This window comes from Epinephelus moara, chromosome 15 (genome assembly GCF_006386435.1).
Source record: "Epinephelus moara isolate mb chromosome 15, YSFRI_EMoa_1.0, whole genome shotgun sequence".
NCBI lineage: Eukaryota > Metazoa > Chordata > Actinopteri > Perciformes > Serranidae > Epinephelus > Epinephelus moara.
The window spans coordinates 3,941,284-3,959,386 of NC_065520.1; the positions used below are offsets into that span (position 1 = coordinate 3,941,284).

General features: G+C 39.8%; 1 protein-coding gene and 1 long non-coding RNA gene across 4 annotated transcripts in view; one reads left to right on the plus strand and one right to left on the minus strand.

Moving 5' to 3' along the window:
* Positions 1 to 3,455, plus strand: part of prox1a (prospero homeobox 1a) — a 53,774-nt gene extending 50,319 nt beyond the window's left edge. For both annotated transcript variants that reach the window (XM_050062962.1, XM_050062961.1), the window contains one exon: positions 856 to 3,455. In XM_050062962.1, the coding sequence (XP_049918919.1) occupies positions 856 to 1,041 (186 nt within the window). In that variant the 3' untranslated portion in view covers positions 1,042 to 3,455. The remainder of the gene's footprint in view (positions 1 to 855) is intronic.
* LOC126401641 (uncharacterized) overlaps positions 1 to 18,103 on the minus strand; it is a 154,354-nt gene that overhangs the window by 84,067 nt on the left and 52,184 nt on the right. The gene's annotated exons all lie outside the window — the stretch shown is intronic.

Sequence of the window (18,103 nt, forward strand, 5' to 3'; positions counted from 1 at the left end):
GAGGGAGACACCCCAGTAGTGTTAGTGTCAGGTTAGTGAGAACTCCTGCTACCTCGCTGTTTTAAAACTGTCACACACAATTGCATATTTCCACCCACAATGTTGTTCTATGTGGATTGAAAACACAATTGCATTTACATTTTATTCAATGTGCACACAATGTGTCCCTGACCACCACCATGTGGTCATAAATATTTGGACATCCCTGTCCACAATAGTTTGTCTACCTTTAAGTCCAGTGCTTTATTGTGAGATCTTCTATAGAGTCATCCCCTAAACAATGGAGGCTGTTAAAGCAGCAGATTAATGTTCACGGTTTTGGAATGAGATGCTCAACAATCACAAAGTTATGGGTGTAAGGTTCGGTCTGCACACTGCCGGCTCCAAATACAGAGTTTATTTCTCTTTTTAAGGCAATATTTTGATCTACAAAATCTTCCCCAGGCCTTCCGTTAATAAATCAAAATGTTACCTTGAAAAAAAAAGAGAAAGAGAAAAAAGATAAATAAACCATTCGGAACTGGACGTAATTGCCTGTGAAAATTGCCTGGACGTACACACACTTCTTGTGATAAAATGTAAGGGTGTCCACAAACTTTTGACCTTTTATTGTATGCCTCAACGTACTTTCTACTCAGAAAACATGAATGCACTTTACACACTCATACAGAAGTAACACAGTTCTGTATTTTTAGCATAAATGCTGTATTATTTATTTAGGACAGGAAAGGGGAAGGTGATTGAAGGGAAGTTCCTCATCCGTTTAAACAATCAAAGCAAGCATATCACTCATGATTTCCTTTATCTTTCTGCCTCCTTCCCTCCCCCTCTCCCCACTTCCTTTTTCTTCATCAGGTTCCTGAGCGATTTCTGGAGGTGGCCCAGGTGACTCTGCGCGAGTTCTTTAACGCCATTGTGGCTGGAAAGGACGCGGACCCATCCTGGAAGAAGGCCATCTACAAGGTGATCTGCAAACTGGACAGCGAGGTTCCTGATGTCTTCAAATCCCCCAACTGTCTACAAGAACTCCTCCATGACTGACTAGGGCGAAGGAGGAAACGCAGCGAGCAAGACAAACCTCCAAGGACAGTGAGAAGACTGTAAGAAAGCACGACTTAGACTAGGTTGAGGTCTTCAGTGAAGTGCGTTTGACAGTTGTAACGCAATGCAGAGACTTGAAGTGGTTCTACTTTGAGGCTTCTGGAGAGGTTTGTTGATGGTTGTTTTTGGTCAGCCCAACTTTTAAAGACAAACCTGCCCTCAAAATGTTTTCTAAAGAAAAAAAAAAAATTCTTCTTGAACAAGGTAGAGGGCTCGAACTCAGAGTCAGACAATGCTCAAATTAACATATTGTGAGACTTTTATAAATTAAAAGCAAAACAGTGAAAATCCTTGCACTTACAGAAAAACTCCACCATGCCGAAAACCCCCGTCTTCTCTTTCTCCTCCACCTCGTCCAAGCTCGCTCTTCATCCTTCTCTGGAGGAACAAAGTGAGGAGGAAGATGATGGATCAATCTTCAGCCCATGACTTGGGGTCGGGGGCGAACTAAAAATAAAGATGATAATATATAAAAATCTTTTTATTGTGGATGTTTTTAAGTTACATGGACATTTTTGAAAAAAAGTGATGTTTCTGTATTTTTCTCCTTTGTATAAGCGTACAGCCTCTCTTCTATGAACCCCTCAGTCACTCACAGATACACATGCATACACAGGAACACACACGTACACACCTCTTGAATAGGAAAGCACAGTAGCATTCCCAAATCCTCACCTGAACCCAGAAAAACTGGACATAAATAAACTTAGTTGTTGTTTATTTCCCTTCTTTTTTCCCCCTCCTATTTTTACTTCTCCCTCTTCTTACTGTACTGAGACTTACTGGGTGTTTGTTTTGACTGTGTGGCTCTCCCTGCCCCACCCCTTCCTGTCCGCCCCTCTTGGCTCATGTTGCATTCAGGCACCCAGAGCATCAAAGACCCAAAACTTTTTATTTCATCTCTCAGATCGAGATACTATCAGTTACATTTTTACAATATTTGAAAAAGACACAAAACAAATTGAATGGAAAACTGGAAAATCAGATTGATTCGTTTACCTCAGTTTCTGCACTTATTTTACTTATTTTCAATGATAATATTGATAATTGAGGATGGTCCCTTTTTCCTTGGTTTTTACATGGCAGACATCTTTGAAATTTATATTTTGTTATGGATGATTGGTGACAAATAACGAACTGAGGGGAACATTTTACAGTTGAAAAAGAAACCTGTTTCCTTGCTTTTTGGTGGGCAAACTATGAAAAAGAGACACTGTCTCTTAATTATTTTGGCATATCTGCACCACAATTTCTGACCAAATACACCAGCATTATCTATACATATCTGTGATAAGCTAGTATCTGGTCCAACTACTACTAACTTATTTATATTTTCAATGTATAGCACTGATGCTAGATAAATTTGGGATCCAGCATTGCAACCCAATCAGCGGAATAAGTGTTGGCTTTGGCTTCTGCCAGCCACGGACATACATTTTATTTGTATGTTTCATATGTAACTGATATGTATAAACTTTGTTTCTTTATGATTCAGTTTTTAATTTTTACGTTGTGACAACACTGTGGTTAAAGTGTGGTACGGTTTAGGCATTAAAAAAACAGTAAGGGTTATGCTTTAGTTTGAAGTACCCAGTTTGATCACTACAGACACAGCTGGACATGTCCCAAATTGTTGTTAAAAAACACTTGGTTTGGTTGCTACAAACACTGCTGGATCTGTGTTAAAAAGATGCAGTTTGGTCACGCCGGTGGACATGTCCTGCCGTTCAACACTTGCTGTTGTCGCTACAATCATGGCTGGACATGTCCAGAACTATGTTCAAAAACGCCCAGTTTGGTTGCTACAAACATGGCTAGATATGTCTTTAACTATCTTTAAAAAAAACTTGGTTTGGTCGCTGCAAATACGGGTAGACATGTCCAAAACTGTCATTAAGAAAACACCTGCTTTTTTTGCAACAAACACAGCTGAAGGGTCTCGAACTCTTGTTAATAAACACCTTTTATTTTTTTATACGAACACAGCTGGAAATGTCTCGGACTCTCCTCAAAAAATACCCAATTTTGTCGCTACAAACATTGCTAGACATGCTCCAAACGACCGTTTAAAACACTTGGTTTAGTCGCTGCAAACAGGGCTGGACATGTGCGAAACTGGTAAGAAAGGGTTTCTTAACTGGTAAGAAAAGGGTTTTTTTTTTCAACAAACACGTCTGATGGGTCTCAAACTCTTGTTAAAAATAAAAAAACAAACTGGAAATGTCCCGAACTCTCCAAAAAAGAATCCAGTTTTGTCGCTACAAATATGGCTAGACATGTCCCAAACTACCCTCAGAAACACTTGGTTTCGTGTCTGAAACTGTCATTGAGAAAACACACACTTTTTTTTTTTTGCAGCAAATAGGGCTGACGGATCTCAAGAAAAACAAAAAAAGAAACAAACAAAAAATTGGAAATGTCTCATACTCTCTGCAAAAAGAACCCAGTTTTGTAACTACAAACATGGCTGGACATGCCCCAAGCTCTCATTAAAAACACCTGCTCTTGTTGGTCTCAAATAGTGGTCTCCTGCTGTCTGTTGCTTGGCAGCTATCTTGGCTTATATATGTAATCTGATCTACATCATACATATGAAACATATTAATATAACATATTCATGGTGTGCAGAAACATAAAATACCGACATTTTATTCAAGAAATTGGGCTCAGTAGTGATGACATGTTAGTGTCATAACAATTTTGGTATTGTTCTTTCTTTTTTTTAAATTTAATTTGTGTTGGATGCTTCATTTGTTCATTATGAGATTATCAGATTATTTACGATTTCAGTTTAAATGCAAAGCGGATTCACGCTATTGTAAATCATTGTAATAGTGAATGAATCATTTTGTAACAATTGACAGGAAGCAACTCATTCATTCCAGTTTAATGTGCTTTGCAGATCACTCTCTAAGCAGCACTTCATTCCCACATGATGCTAACACAAGAATCATTCTTCATGGTGCTCTGGGACAGGCTAACCTTTGGTGATACACACTTGCACAAAGGATTTTAACACTTACAGTATAAACACTGGTGACTAACCGTGGTTTAATCAGCTATTCTTAAAACCTCAGAGATGTCAAAATGTCCAAATTCAATCCCCCTTTATGCTGAAATTGTAAGTCATTGCAAGAAAAACAGATTTTTCTCTTTGCTCTGGGTGGCCAAGAGGGGCAGCTGCACCGGCCGGGTCATGTGTGAAGTGTTTAAGGTTTTAACAGCAGAAAAAAAAGACATAGGACAAAATGCTGATATTTGTAGCTTGTATAGATGTAATAATTACTCTGATCACTCTGATATTGTTATTATTTATAATTGAAATAATTATTCCTATTAATGTTATTCTGATGATGATGATTATTATTAATGCTTGCTACAGATTTGACCAGTGGTTTACTCATTGTTTATCCATCACACTGCAACATGAAATAAATTATTCTTTGAAAAAACAAGAGGAAGTGTATGATTGTACTTTTCTCTGTTCTATTTGTGTTCAGCAGAGGTGTGGAGGGCGTTGACTGTTTGCATGTGCCTGCCCACACACACCAAATCGCCATCAAGCAGTAACTAGGCAACATGATGGCCACTTTAACTCTGTCCATGCCCTCACTCCCTCACTCACTCCCTCCCTCCCTCCGTCTCCCTCTCTCTGGATTCTGTATAGGGGACATGTGATCCCTTGTTGTTGTTGCTGATGAATTGAAAAGAGGAGCGCTGTGTGATTATTGTCAGCACAAAAGCCTCAAAAAGCTGCTGACGCCTAGATTAGCCAGTACAAAGACGCAGGGACAGACACACACACAAAAAGACATAGGTGTAGACTCACACTTACACACACACAAAGGCACAGGGACAAGGCCTGTCTGCCCTCATTGCCCTACCATCCTCCTCACTCCTCTATCCGTCCTCTGTTCATCCTCTCTCACCCCTTCATCATTGACGTTGCTCCTCCTCGTCACCTATTTACCTCGCCTGTCTCCTCTCCTCCTTGCCTGCTTTCTCGTAGGTTTTATTTCTGTCCTCCTCTCACACCACTTACCTCCCTAACACTCACAAACACACACCATGCCCTCTGTGTGCTGGCGCCAAACGCTAACTGGCATCACACAATGCCAACCACCATCACCAGCATGGGATAAAGTGCCAGCACTCAATGTGCCTCTCTTTTTTCTCGTCTCTCTCTCCCTCCCTCTCTCCGTCTCTCCCTCTTTCTCTCAAGGTGTGTATAAAAGACGACTACACGCACTTCTGTGCTCAAGTTTAAATACAATCCCAACAATACCATGACAGCATTTGTATGTAATAATGCATATTTTTCCAGAAATCCAATGAAGATGATAGCACAATAAACTGTTAGTATTCTGAAGAGTGACAGCCCCTGTAAAAATCAGGTATCAGACAAAAGTGATAAGGAAGTTACTCACAAAACATCACAGAATAAAAAAAGCTATAAAAAAAGAGTCCACAGCCACACCAGTGAGACTGTACTAAGTAGGCACTGTGATGACTGAGCTAAATGCAAATGTCCTGATGTTTAGCAGGTACAATGTTAACCATGTTCATGTTATTTTAGGGTGGTGGCATGCGAACATTTGGTTATTGGCACTAAACACAAAGCAGAGACCTTAAACCTGATTTTGAGAAAATACAACAACAGACAGCCGTATGTAAACAATGCTGTTATGAGATAAAACACAGCGTACCTGTCTGAACGAGCATCTGACTCTGCTAACTTCTCACTACAGCAACATTAGCTGCTCTGTTTCAACAGTGTTCGGCTGAAAAAAACATGCATGCAGGCTGAAATTTAACTGAGCTGTTCTGTTGGGAGATGCAGTGACTTAAATCAATATTGAGTAAGAAAAATAATACCATTACATGTAATTTGTTAAGCTACGAGTAGAGGAGAAAAGTCTGCTAGCTGCTTGGCTAATTTATACAATGGAAACATGCTTAAGCTAATAATGTGTGACTAGCAAAAACAATTGTTTTGTCCATGATCCTTGACAGTTATTATTGAGCTGTATTTGATACTTTTGTTAAATGATGCTGTTAATCCATGTTTTATGGCTGTTTGGAGACGTTTGCTTTCAGGGCTTTACGCCAGATAGACCTGAAGTTTTATGAATATGACGATGGTTTGGGTTCAAATGAAAAGATTTCCTTCTGGCAGACAGGCCTTAAGGTTAACTCATCCCATGTGCTGTTTTCTGTATGTCAGTGGAGTCAGTTTAAAGGGAACTTTACTGCACTTACGTGATTACTATTTCTTACGTTATTTATGTGTTGTTTTTATCTCTTATGGCCAAAAGCAAAAAAAGAAAGGGGTAGCAGCTTCTTCTGTAACCGACTGTGTTAAAAATGGGGAGATGATATCGTCTCATATCGATCACAGGCCTCTTAATCGCATTGAATCAAAATTGTATTTTGGCTGTGTAATATCTGCAAATATCAAATGGTTGTCCTAAGAATCGATATATTATCGTATCATGATGAAACTGGTGATTTATACTCCTACAGTTGAGATTATAATTTAACTTGACCAAGATCAAAACCAGGCCTTGTGTGGCTTAGTAAGCTTGAACAGTAAGCTTGTACAATTTGTCTGGCCAGGATAGCAACTGTAACTTATTCATGAGGATCCCACAGTTTCCTTATTCCTTCTAGTGATGCCTCCTGCCTGGGTCAAATTTTGTTTTTTTAAAGGCTCAGGTTTTTTTGTTCAGGAGCTATTTGGTATTTTTCTGTCGTTTGCTCAAAGACAGAAGTGACAAGGAGGTACCTTCATGCAGTACAAAGTCAACTGAGATCATGAATTGTTTTCCCCTCCAATGTGGGTGGGACTTAATTGTGCTCTGTTTCTGTGCCCCGAGGTGCAGTATTGGAATTGGTATTGGGAAAGTCAGATCAGCATGTCCACTACACCGATTTTGAGCACTGGTTTTGGAAGAAAATACTGCAGGTAGAGAACAATCATATGTCAACTGTAGTCTATAAAGATTTTCAACAAAGTTTGTGACTAAGTGCTTTGGAGAAAACAAAAGGCAGACTCCTAGGTGTTATTGGTATGCAGTACTCATCAACACAGATGAAAATTATAGTGACACATTAAAAAACTGTTGCAGATTTCAGCTGTAAGAACAACAACACAAAAATACAGACGGAGAGAGATGAGGGGTGTCCTGTGCATTGGCTTATACTGCCAAAGCTTTTCATTAGAACAGGAGGGGCTGAACAGGAGGTGGGGTCACTCTTTGCTCTATATGATCTCACACACACACACACACACACACACACACACACACACACACACACACACACACACACACACACACACACACACACACACACCGTCTGCCTGTGAAAATACATCTGAGCAGCGCAACAATAAAACAGCTGTGTTTGTGTTGGCCTGCTGATTGTTTCATTCTCAATCACCCCGTCATATGCACAAACACACTTATTGTCCGCCGAGATGGCATGACAGTGATACATCTTGGGTAATGGCCGCTATTATTATGGAGTAGGGAGAGAGTTTATTATAGAGGAAAATCTCTCCTCAACATTATCCTAATAGCTGTAACTGTCTTCTCCGCGTTAACTGCTGCTACAGTGGACTGTGGTGTGTGTGTGAATGTGTGTGAAAGAGTAAGTTTTTCCCCACTTTATTCACATCCACTGCCATATTGGTAGATGGATGCAACGACCTGGGATGAGGCAGAAGCACAAGTTTATGTCTGTTGCTACAGCAATGAGAATTATCACAAAAACAAGCCTGACTTCACTGTCGTAATTGCTATCTCATAACCAAAGACTGCATTTTTAGGATATAACTTCAGCTCATTGGTTTGTAGAAATTAAGCATTTACTTCATATGACAGCAGCTGTAAAATGGAATCCCACCTGCTTGTTTTCATGCTGTTTATGTCTTTTTATCCATTTGGCGTTTTTCTCCTGGAACCTTTTTAGATTTAAGTGTGAAGGTTGCACAAAAAATACACAAAACATACCCCATGTTGATAAGCATAACTGAGGATGGACAGCAAAGCAACCAGCAGCAAGTTATCCTGCTTAATCATCATGGTTCTAAGGTATCACTGGTAATGATGGAGATAAAGGCTCATTTATACTCCCTTTACATACAATTACAGTTAAGTCCGTTTCAAACGTTGTAAACTTCACTTTTCTCATACTTCCATGCATCCTTTATGATGGTATAGATCAGGGGTAGGCAACCTGTGGCTCCGGAGCCACATGTGGCTCTTTAGCCCCTGTCCAGTGGCTCCTTGAGCCTTTGAGAAAAGAAGTCTATGGAAATTCATTCTATGAATCCAAATGTTGCTGAACCTCGATAGCAGTGGCTGGTTAGCTATGGATGCCAAATCCAAAAAAGTAAATTGAATAAAATAGAGAATGTAGTAGTGCGTGGACAGATTTGTTTGCTCTCACTGCCAGCTCTGCAAAATTTAAGTACCAGATAATTATTAATAGTGCCCTGCACAGTGTCCACCTTGTGGTAAAACATATTAACAAATGCTTATTTAGACCATAAGTATACGCTAATTTAGACTTAATAGGCTATTTACCTTGATTATAAGGCTCAAACATGTTTTGCGGCTCCACACAGATTTTTTCAAATTATTTTTGGTCAAAAATGGCTCTTTTAATGGCAAAGGTTGCAGACCCCTGGTATAGATCATACAGCCAATAGATGGACAATAGATGCAGAGGTTCAACATAAAGCTCCATCCATTTCTGTATCTAATGTGGGGCATAAATGAACCCTTAGATGAATGTGCCTGTTCACTTTCCTCTTGCTACACCTCTCATTGTTTATATGTTAAGGGTTTTAGTTAGATACAGAAAATCCCACCAACAAAATAAATGGTTTGTGTTTGAAATGAGCATGAGAGTTAATTTTTTAAGTAATATTTGGTTGTATTAAATACAAAAATAATTCCACAAGCTTCAACCAAAAACTACCAAAAGCCCAATTAATTATTGACACTGTCAGGCAATGCTCATGTCACACAGTTGTTAAGAAAACTATAAACCTAAATAGTGAGATAACTTGTCATGTCACTTGAAATGTCATGTTTTTAGGGAAATAAAAGTAAACGTTGGAAATCTTCATCTGAATTATAAAAGGTTGTCTGGAGGTTGTAAACTAATTAACTGGTTAATTAAACTCATTTTTATAGAAGGTTTTGCCACTAGCATCACTTTGGGATCAACCTCCTGTTTTATGTTCATGTTCAATAACAGCTACCCCTTTAGCAAACTATTTTGATTTTGATCGATCATGTAAATCACTTTTTGAGCCAAATATTCTCCGTGAGGATGTGCTTCTTTTCTTTTGTCTTAAGTTAACTTAACTTAAATATCTTTGGGTTCTGGACCAGTGGAAATACAAAACAAGCATTCTGATGGTACTGAAGGCTTTTGCACACGAAGTGCCTATTTTTATTTCAAAATTAGCACACATTGAAATAAATACGACCTCATGTTGTGTCAATCACGTCTACTTACCAACTCTGAAACTTTCATTTGTCATTGAAGTTTTCAGGAACTGTTGGGTTTTCTGTAATTTTTCGCATCTATGAAAAGCCTTTAGAGAGGTGTTCAACCAGGGAACAGTGATGAAAATGTGGCGGAATCTGCAGGACATACAAATCCGCGACAAGAAAGTGGAACAGGACAGAGGTGGGCAGGGGACCAGCAAAAGTAAAAGAAGTTGAAATATATGGACGCAAAGTCTTTCTTAAAATCTGCCATGACAAAGAGATGGAATTTTTTAGCCTATTTAGAATTGCACAGCAGAAATGATGACACTTCTATGGAGAGCAACTTAATAGCCTCACAGTGTCATTTCATAACTCAGGTCGCTGCAGTGCCAAATACATGACATGGTCAGGTGGTGACAGCCTAGGTAACTCTAGTGTACAGAAGCAGGAGAGATACATATGAAAGCTATGTATTTGTTATGCAAAGGCCTCAAATTGGGCATTTTCACTGTTTATTTGCATTTTATAGATGCAACAATTGGTTGGTTAATTGATAAAATATTCTGCAAGTTAATTGAAAATGAAGCTAAGTGTTAGTTGCAGCCCTGCTGTCTAGTGAACCTTGGAAATTAATCATACGCATAAGAACATTTCAGCTCTAGACAACGCGGTCTCATTCGGAAGTCGTCCAAATCCAGCGCTTGGTCAGTGACTTCCAGCGTCACACACTGACAAAAAAAGCAGCGGCATGTTACGTGGCTGGTCGCTGTTAATGTTTAACAGTGCCCAATGAAGTCAGGGGGAAACGCAGCAGGATAACAACAACTGTTAAGACTGTGGAAGTCCAAGTGGGGTGGGCGGGTCCAACAACCACCAACTTTCACCTGGGAGGCCAGTGTTCGCTTCCCATAAGATTGTAAAGCCAAACCCTGTTCTTTTATCCTAAACCCAACCATGTGCGTGTGTTGTTAAAAGAAAAAAAAGTCAAATTACAGCACTGTACCGACGTAGTGCGATTATTTTGAAAGAGACTGTATGCAAACTGTACATTTCCTGTAAAAACGGATGTCTATTTGGAAAACAGACAATGCATGTAACAGCCAGAACTTGACACGGCATCCCAGACCATCAGTACATAACCAGGGTACCTTGCACGTTGACCGAACGTCAATATGTGACGAGGTCGGTGTGAGAGTGTGTTGCTCTAGGATGTTCAAGTTCAAGTTCAAGTTCAAGTTTGTTTTTTCGTCTAGACTTTTTCAGCTGCACACTGGCAGATTTCGTAGTTCTACCATCACCGTTTGATATCGTTCTCATTGTGATCACAAGCTGCTTAAGCAGAACTTCATCGCACTGTCTGACCTCAGCCTGACCTGTTAGAAAGCTGAACTCAGCTCTAATTATGAATCATTTCAACACATCAACTTTAAAAACATCATTCAAATAAACGACTGATTGAATCGGACCATCGCTGTCTGCAACAATCACTGTTAGCTTGTTGAACAGACTTTAATCAGCCAGCGCTGCAGGTTTATTTGCATCAGTTCTTTAAGATGGCACCCAGGTGGATGAAGCTAATTGTTGTTTCGAGCAGCTGCCCCGACAGCGTTTTCACCTCCTCCTCCCAGCATGCTGTGCATCCCCTCGTTTCTCCATCAGGTAATGCTCCTATTTCACATCATTCAGATCTCTTATAAATCCTTTACTTTTATGTTATATCTAAGCTGTTAAGTCAACTATCAATTCTTTCATCAATATCTCATTTATTAAAAAAAAACTGCCCTTCTATTTGTCATAATCGTGTGCATCTATCCATATATTCTTCAATTCATTCACAATTTACGATCATCGGTCCTTCCATTGTTCTGAAGTCTTTACTATGCATTTATCATCCATTGATCCATCCTTAAGTCAAAGAATCCATCCCTCCATCTTCTTTTTACCCTCCCTCCCTCCTAACTGATATCAATTTCCTCCTCCCTCATTCCTCCCTCCATTCCATCAGCGGTCTGTTCGCTAATCAAACACCATCTGTCCTTCCATCCCCAACCTGTCAGGAACAGCTGCCAGCCGCTCTCTTAACAACACTTTTAACAACCCTGCCGCATCTTCCACGGCCCACCGCCCGTCGTCACCACCGGGGCGGACGTCGCCGATGAGGGCCGCCGCCTCCTTTACGGGCACATGTGAACACAGCAGACACATGTGTGATCAGCGGCGTGCAAAGCCATGCATGTGCAGCCTATTAGAGTGTATTAGGTGATCAGGGTGTGAGAGTCACACAGGAGAGAAGAAAGTGCAAAGAAGAATGAAAATGAAGAGAACAACAGGAAAGAAGTGGTTATGGAGAAAAACATGAAAACACAGGTAAAAGCAGAAAAACTTCTACTGGCCTCTCGTTGAACCTAAGTAGCACCGTTAGGAACCAGCAAAGAAAATTAAATTATTCCAGAGAAAGTGGAATAACGAGCTAGCAGAAGGTATAAACGGAGAGATAAAACAAAGGAGAGATGGCGCTCGGTAAACGAGTGGAAGTCTAAATAGTAATCAAGGGAAGAATCAGCCGCCTGCTCAAAAAAGGGTTTAGAGCTAATGGTGGGAAGTAAAAGCTCCCAACACATACACACAAGTACTGTACAATCACCACTCACACACGAGCACAAGAATACAATCATCTTAAACTCACTCACACATAATAGTTTTCTCACACATTTAATACAATCATCCCTCACAGACACGCATCACAAATATAATCACTTACCAGCGCACGTTCACACACAAAATACAGTCGTCACACACACACACACACATACACACACTCTCGCTGCACAAACTGCACTGCTGTTGTCGCGAACATGCCAAGACATTTTCAAGTGTTATATCCTGAGGAACTTCCCCAACCAATCATTGGCACATGGGCCAGATGTTCACTGGTGCTTCAATGCAATGTTCTTCTGGCAAACACACACACTCACACACACAGTGCAACACTGGCTGGCATCTTTGTCTCTCTCTCCCTTTACGCATATGAGCATTTGATATGAGACTGAAACGCCAAGACTGCACTTTTTCATCACACAAAGGGGAAGGAAAAGGGGTGAGAAGGGGAGGAAGAAATAAAAGAGGCAACGAAAGAATAGAGGGGAGAAAAAGACAAAATCAAAAAGAGTGTTGATAAAAGACTGAAACACACGAGTCAAGAGGGCAACTGAACAGACAATGAACAAGAGAGGCTACGTGATAGAGACAAATGGCTTAACATCACATAATAAGTAAATGCAGCAGCAGTGGAGCATGCGGGTGCTTCAGGTAAGTGATTATGCCTCACCATGCCACCTAGTGGGAAAGCTTACATTCAGCCTGGAGTTTACTCATGGTAGTGATGTAGGCCTTATCTCTTTCCAAGTTCTGTTTTGAGTAGGTTTGTTGGAGCAGCTGAAAAGAAGATACCCTACATGTTTGTCACATAATGCACGCTTGGCTTGCAGAATAAGTGCCATAGGGTGGGTGGTATTGTTGGAATGTAGACACAAAAGGTAAGTACCAAGGGGTTATCTGCCTGTCACGACAACTACTTTTGTTGGACAATATATCGTTCCAAAAACAACTGCAATAACCAGTATTATTGTCACTTGTGAGACCATTTAATACCACTGATATAACAGCATGATAATGCATGTACGCCCTTCAAAAGAGTAATGAACTTTCCATTCGTTGTATTGGGGACTAAATGGGTGAAGTTTCCCAGCATGCCGTGAGACAATGTGTTTAATGCCATAAGACAAAGGAAACTGTGTTTAAATGTATTCTAAATTATTCACGTTACCTATTACACAGAGATTATGTTCATGCATATCACAATGGTTGTAACAAGTTACGGTTAATGATGTGGTAGAAGACATATTGAATTAAGTTCTGCAAACAATTAGTGACCTCAAACCTGTGTAGCAAACAAAAATTTAGTGAGAAGGTGTGCTTCAGTTAAATAAAGAGCACTTCTCGGTTCAGAGTTTAACTCTGTAAAACTACAAATGACGGACGTTTTGGCTCGTTGCCAGAAGATGGCAAGCTAACATCTATCAGGACTACAGTTTTTCCACTCTAAAATTGCAGCTGCAGGCTAACGTTAAGCTACGCTGTGTCGTCCTTGAAGTGTTGTTAAATTTTTTTCAATTCATCAAATTCAAATCCATCTTCATTTGACTGACCTGATATCGATTCATAGAATCTGAGATCAATCTTTTAATTGAAATTGAATCAATACAGGAAATCAGTGTTGATATCCAGCCCTATATAGCATAATGTTCATTTTGTAAATTATGGTCCCACTTAAGAGTAAAACAGACAATGAAGCAGGTTATGCTTTAGGGCATGGGGATGTCCTCGAGTTGTCAGTCAGATCCACTTTTCGCTTATCTACAGCTCCACCCTCTCGTCCAAATATGGTCATATTGGCTCCAAAAACCCAAGATGGCAATGGCCAAAATGCCAAACATAAGGCTTCAAATTGCAGTCCACAAACCAATGGGTTACGCCACGGTGGGTTTGTCTGTTTCTTTAATGCAGTCTATATGTACCCAGCATGTTACTCACCTTGGTTCCCCCATGCTCAAATTTTTGCATCAACAGTATGTCGACTGAATTACAAGAGAAATTCAGCTCATGTGGGGACAATTGGCTGTAGAAAATTGGCCACACATTAACTTTTTGCCAATTTATGTGCCTCCTTTTCTCTCACTAGTTTAATTTAATGAACAATAGTTCCCTGCCAACTGCAAAAAAAAGATGAGAAGTGGATTTATTCAAAGCTTCCCCACTCTCTTTGCTTCAAAGAATAACAGGAATTAATTCGTTGAAAGTGATGTTTCGAGGACACCTGCATCTTTTACTACAGTCAATGCTTTTCAATTAATGCTACCTGATAAGCTCTGCTCAATAGGTGTGAAAAGTCATTTAAACAACATGATATTGTCAAAGACAAAGCCAAAAGGAGTGAAAATAGCTGAAAAATGATTTGCCAACTTAAGATTTTTTTAACAGGGCACCACTACAAAAATGGCATCAAAAGCACAAATGTAGATTTTGGATATTATCTGACAGTACAAAAGTTTGTAGTCTATGCATTAGCCACGAAAATCAAAGCTTTTAAACTTTTATTCATCAAAAGGATGTTTTTTCCCCCTGTTAGACGTCCTGAGGGCAGTGACTGGACACCCTGTGATGGTATAATTCAACCAGCAGAGAGAGGAGACTTCTGGTGTGGAAATCAATACAGGCTCACACAGGGCAGATACAGGGGGCTCACACAGACAGCAACGCATGCTTATAGATATACACACTTTCAGCATTTGCTTGGACAGGCATACACTTGAGGGGAGTGTGTCAGCCACGTGTCTCATGTTCAATAAGGGCATTAAGTCTGTCAATAAGAGCCTTTCAAGAATACCAGGGGTTCTATCAACTGACACACAGATAATACAATCTGTGGGGACACACACACACACACACACACACAAACACACACACACACACACACAGGGACTAACTTCCCCCTCTCACTTTGTCCTTTAACCAGACAAAAATGGAGTGGAGCCCGGGGCCGTTCCATTTTAATCCACATCACCCACCCCTCCTGACATCCCCCGACTCACACGTTTTTATGTTTCCTCCTCTCTTTGTCTCTCATCTTTCTTTCTTACGTTTATTTTCCTTTCCCCTTTCCATGTGATGTTGTCTTTTGTCGGTGGTTATGAAATCTAAAGAGGAGCCATGGATCAGCCCCTTTTCAAAGTATTTGTTCATGGGTCTGATTTTTTATTTGGATATTTGTTGAATTCTTTTTTGAGAAACCAATTCTCAAAAGGATTAAAGGGATTTTTGAGAAGTAAAAAGTAACTGTCCATATATGTCGAGAAGTATGCAAAAGTCTGGTTAAACGTCCACAGTTCTTTGAGCACATCAAGGGAGACTCCAAAACCTAAATAAGTGCCAATTTCTTTGAGTCATCATCTAAAAAAGACTGATATATTTAATACTGTCAAAATAACAGCAAAATCTGGCCGTGGATAAAATTACTCTCGCTGAATATCCAGAGTCCCTGAGTGAGCCACCAAATCTAGTTCAGGGCTTCTTTTCTATAACAGTCTGGAAAGAAACAAAAGGAGTAATTCCCTTCACGGATAAGAAAGCATCCCATCAGACTTTATGCTAATGTGATGGTGGTGATAAAGCAATATTTTAATGATAAAAAATCCAATTAAAATCAATGCATTGTCATAAAATGCCACTAATTTATCAAACGTATCTTCACATGTTGGAAATTCTGAGGTACTCTGGGTCAAACAACTTCCAATCTATCACTGCTACTCCTCAAAAGGTGAGGTATAAGTTTCCACCGTCAACTTTGATAAAGCAAGTAGCTACACAACCCTGCACATAGCTAATAGGACAGCAAAGACAGCCACTAGGAGGTGTACAAACAATAAATCCAGTAATCCCAATCTAAAACTACTTACATAATACTGCAACAATAAAGGGGACCTATTGTGCTCATTTTCAGGTTCATACTTGTATTTTTGGTTTCTACAATAACATGTTTACAGGCTTTGATTTTTAAACAACTCTTTGTCTTCCTTATATTGTCTGTGCTGGAAAACCTGTATTCACCCTCCAACTTAAATGCTCCGATTTAGCGCCAGTCACTTTAGGCCCCCTCCCAGAAACGCCCATTCTGCTCTGATTGGTCAGCATTTCAAAGTCTTCCTATGTGTGCTCTCAATGTGTCTGCACCGTCACTGCAGCCAGGGAATAACTGTAAAGGCCCAGACACACCAAACAGACTTCAGAGAACTAGCGGGCAACAGAGGCCCCCAGTTGCGTTGTCTGACATTGCCATGTCTCAGCCAAAAAGTTGCACATGAAAACACCACAAAGACTGTAGCCCATGACCAACCAGCACGCACATTCTGCACCTGCATGAGAGAAAATAACTCTCCACACCAGCAGATGGCAGCAGTCTGTAATCGTCATTCAAAGGGGAAACCACAAGACTGTCTTGGCGCAGCTTAGCCTGTTAGTCCATTAACAACACAATCCAATGTTGAAAGAACAAATCATATTTACTGTACGCCAGTGAACAATAACTGAAAGTATCATGAACATTTCTGCTAAAGAAAAATGATCTTACCTTATATAACAAGCTTGTTTTGATCTGTCTCCCTCTCGACTTAAGCTCTTTGTTTACTTTCCTTACTTCTATTTCTCCACTTGTGCGATTCAACATGCTGAATCAGCCAATAAAAACAGGGGCCAACAAGGGGCAACTGTGCGGGACGCACCACACAGACTCAGGGCGACAGACACTCACCTATGGCCCAACATTGTCCGTCTGCCAACCACTGGCTTTTTGTGTCAGGGCTGTAGCAGAATATAGCAGCACTTTATACCATGAAAAATCACAAATAAAAACTTCTACTACAAAATGTTCACAATCTGACATGTTAGAGCAAGATTACATTTCTATGTAATGAAAACACTCGCAGGAACATGCCTGGAGCAGATGACCACATAAAGAAATCTATCAAAAGCTGATGTCAGCTTGTCTCAAAAGTAGAAGCAGAGTCTGAAAGCTGAGGTTTTTGCTCTCAGGGACTACATTTATATACTTTGTTATTTGAAACCTTGGCCACATTTAATATGAACATCCTGCATTGTAACATTTTATATATACAGAAGAAAAGGAAAAGCAGAATAGGTCCCTTTTACAATGTAGGACATCAACTTATAAATCTTCAATAAGTGACATTCATCCATAGAAAGCACACAGTATTAACTACTATTTGACTTTAGACTGTAGCTTATGATTTTCATTATGAATTACTCTTTTTTATTTCAGTTTATTTTACTGATTTGATATTTGCTTCATAATTGAATCTGTCTATAAAATGTCAGAGAAGAGTGAAAATCCTAATGACAACATCACCTTTTCCAGGAGTCTAATGGATTGCTTAGTTTAACCAACAGTCCGAAATTTATACTTAATGAATTTAGAAAGACAATTTAATCAAAACTGGATGAATCAATGGACTAATAGACTCATTTTAGCACTAAAACAACTTACAATAAATACTCTAGTCTCTCGATAAAGGTATGTCTGTGTCCTTGGTTTGACTGTTTCAGAGACTGTCAACTCAGTTCTAGTTTATATCTGTGCATGTTGTCATTTTGACTGAAAGCAACTTTTAGAGCAGAGGAAATCTATGGACTGCTTGTGCATGAAGTATGTATGTGACTCAAGACGAAAACATGACATGTGGTAGCAGGTGCATGTGTGTTTTTAACTGTTCTGAGTCTCTTAAGCTCAGTGTCTGAGCTGTCCTATTGTTAAGACCCCAGAGTGGGCCAAGGAATTTCTTTTATCAAGACATGGATAGGGCTCCTAGAAGAGCACCCTTCAGAAACACAAACACATACTATAAATAACTAAATGACACACT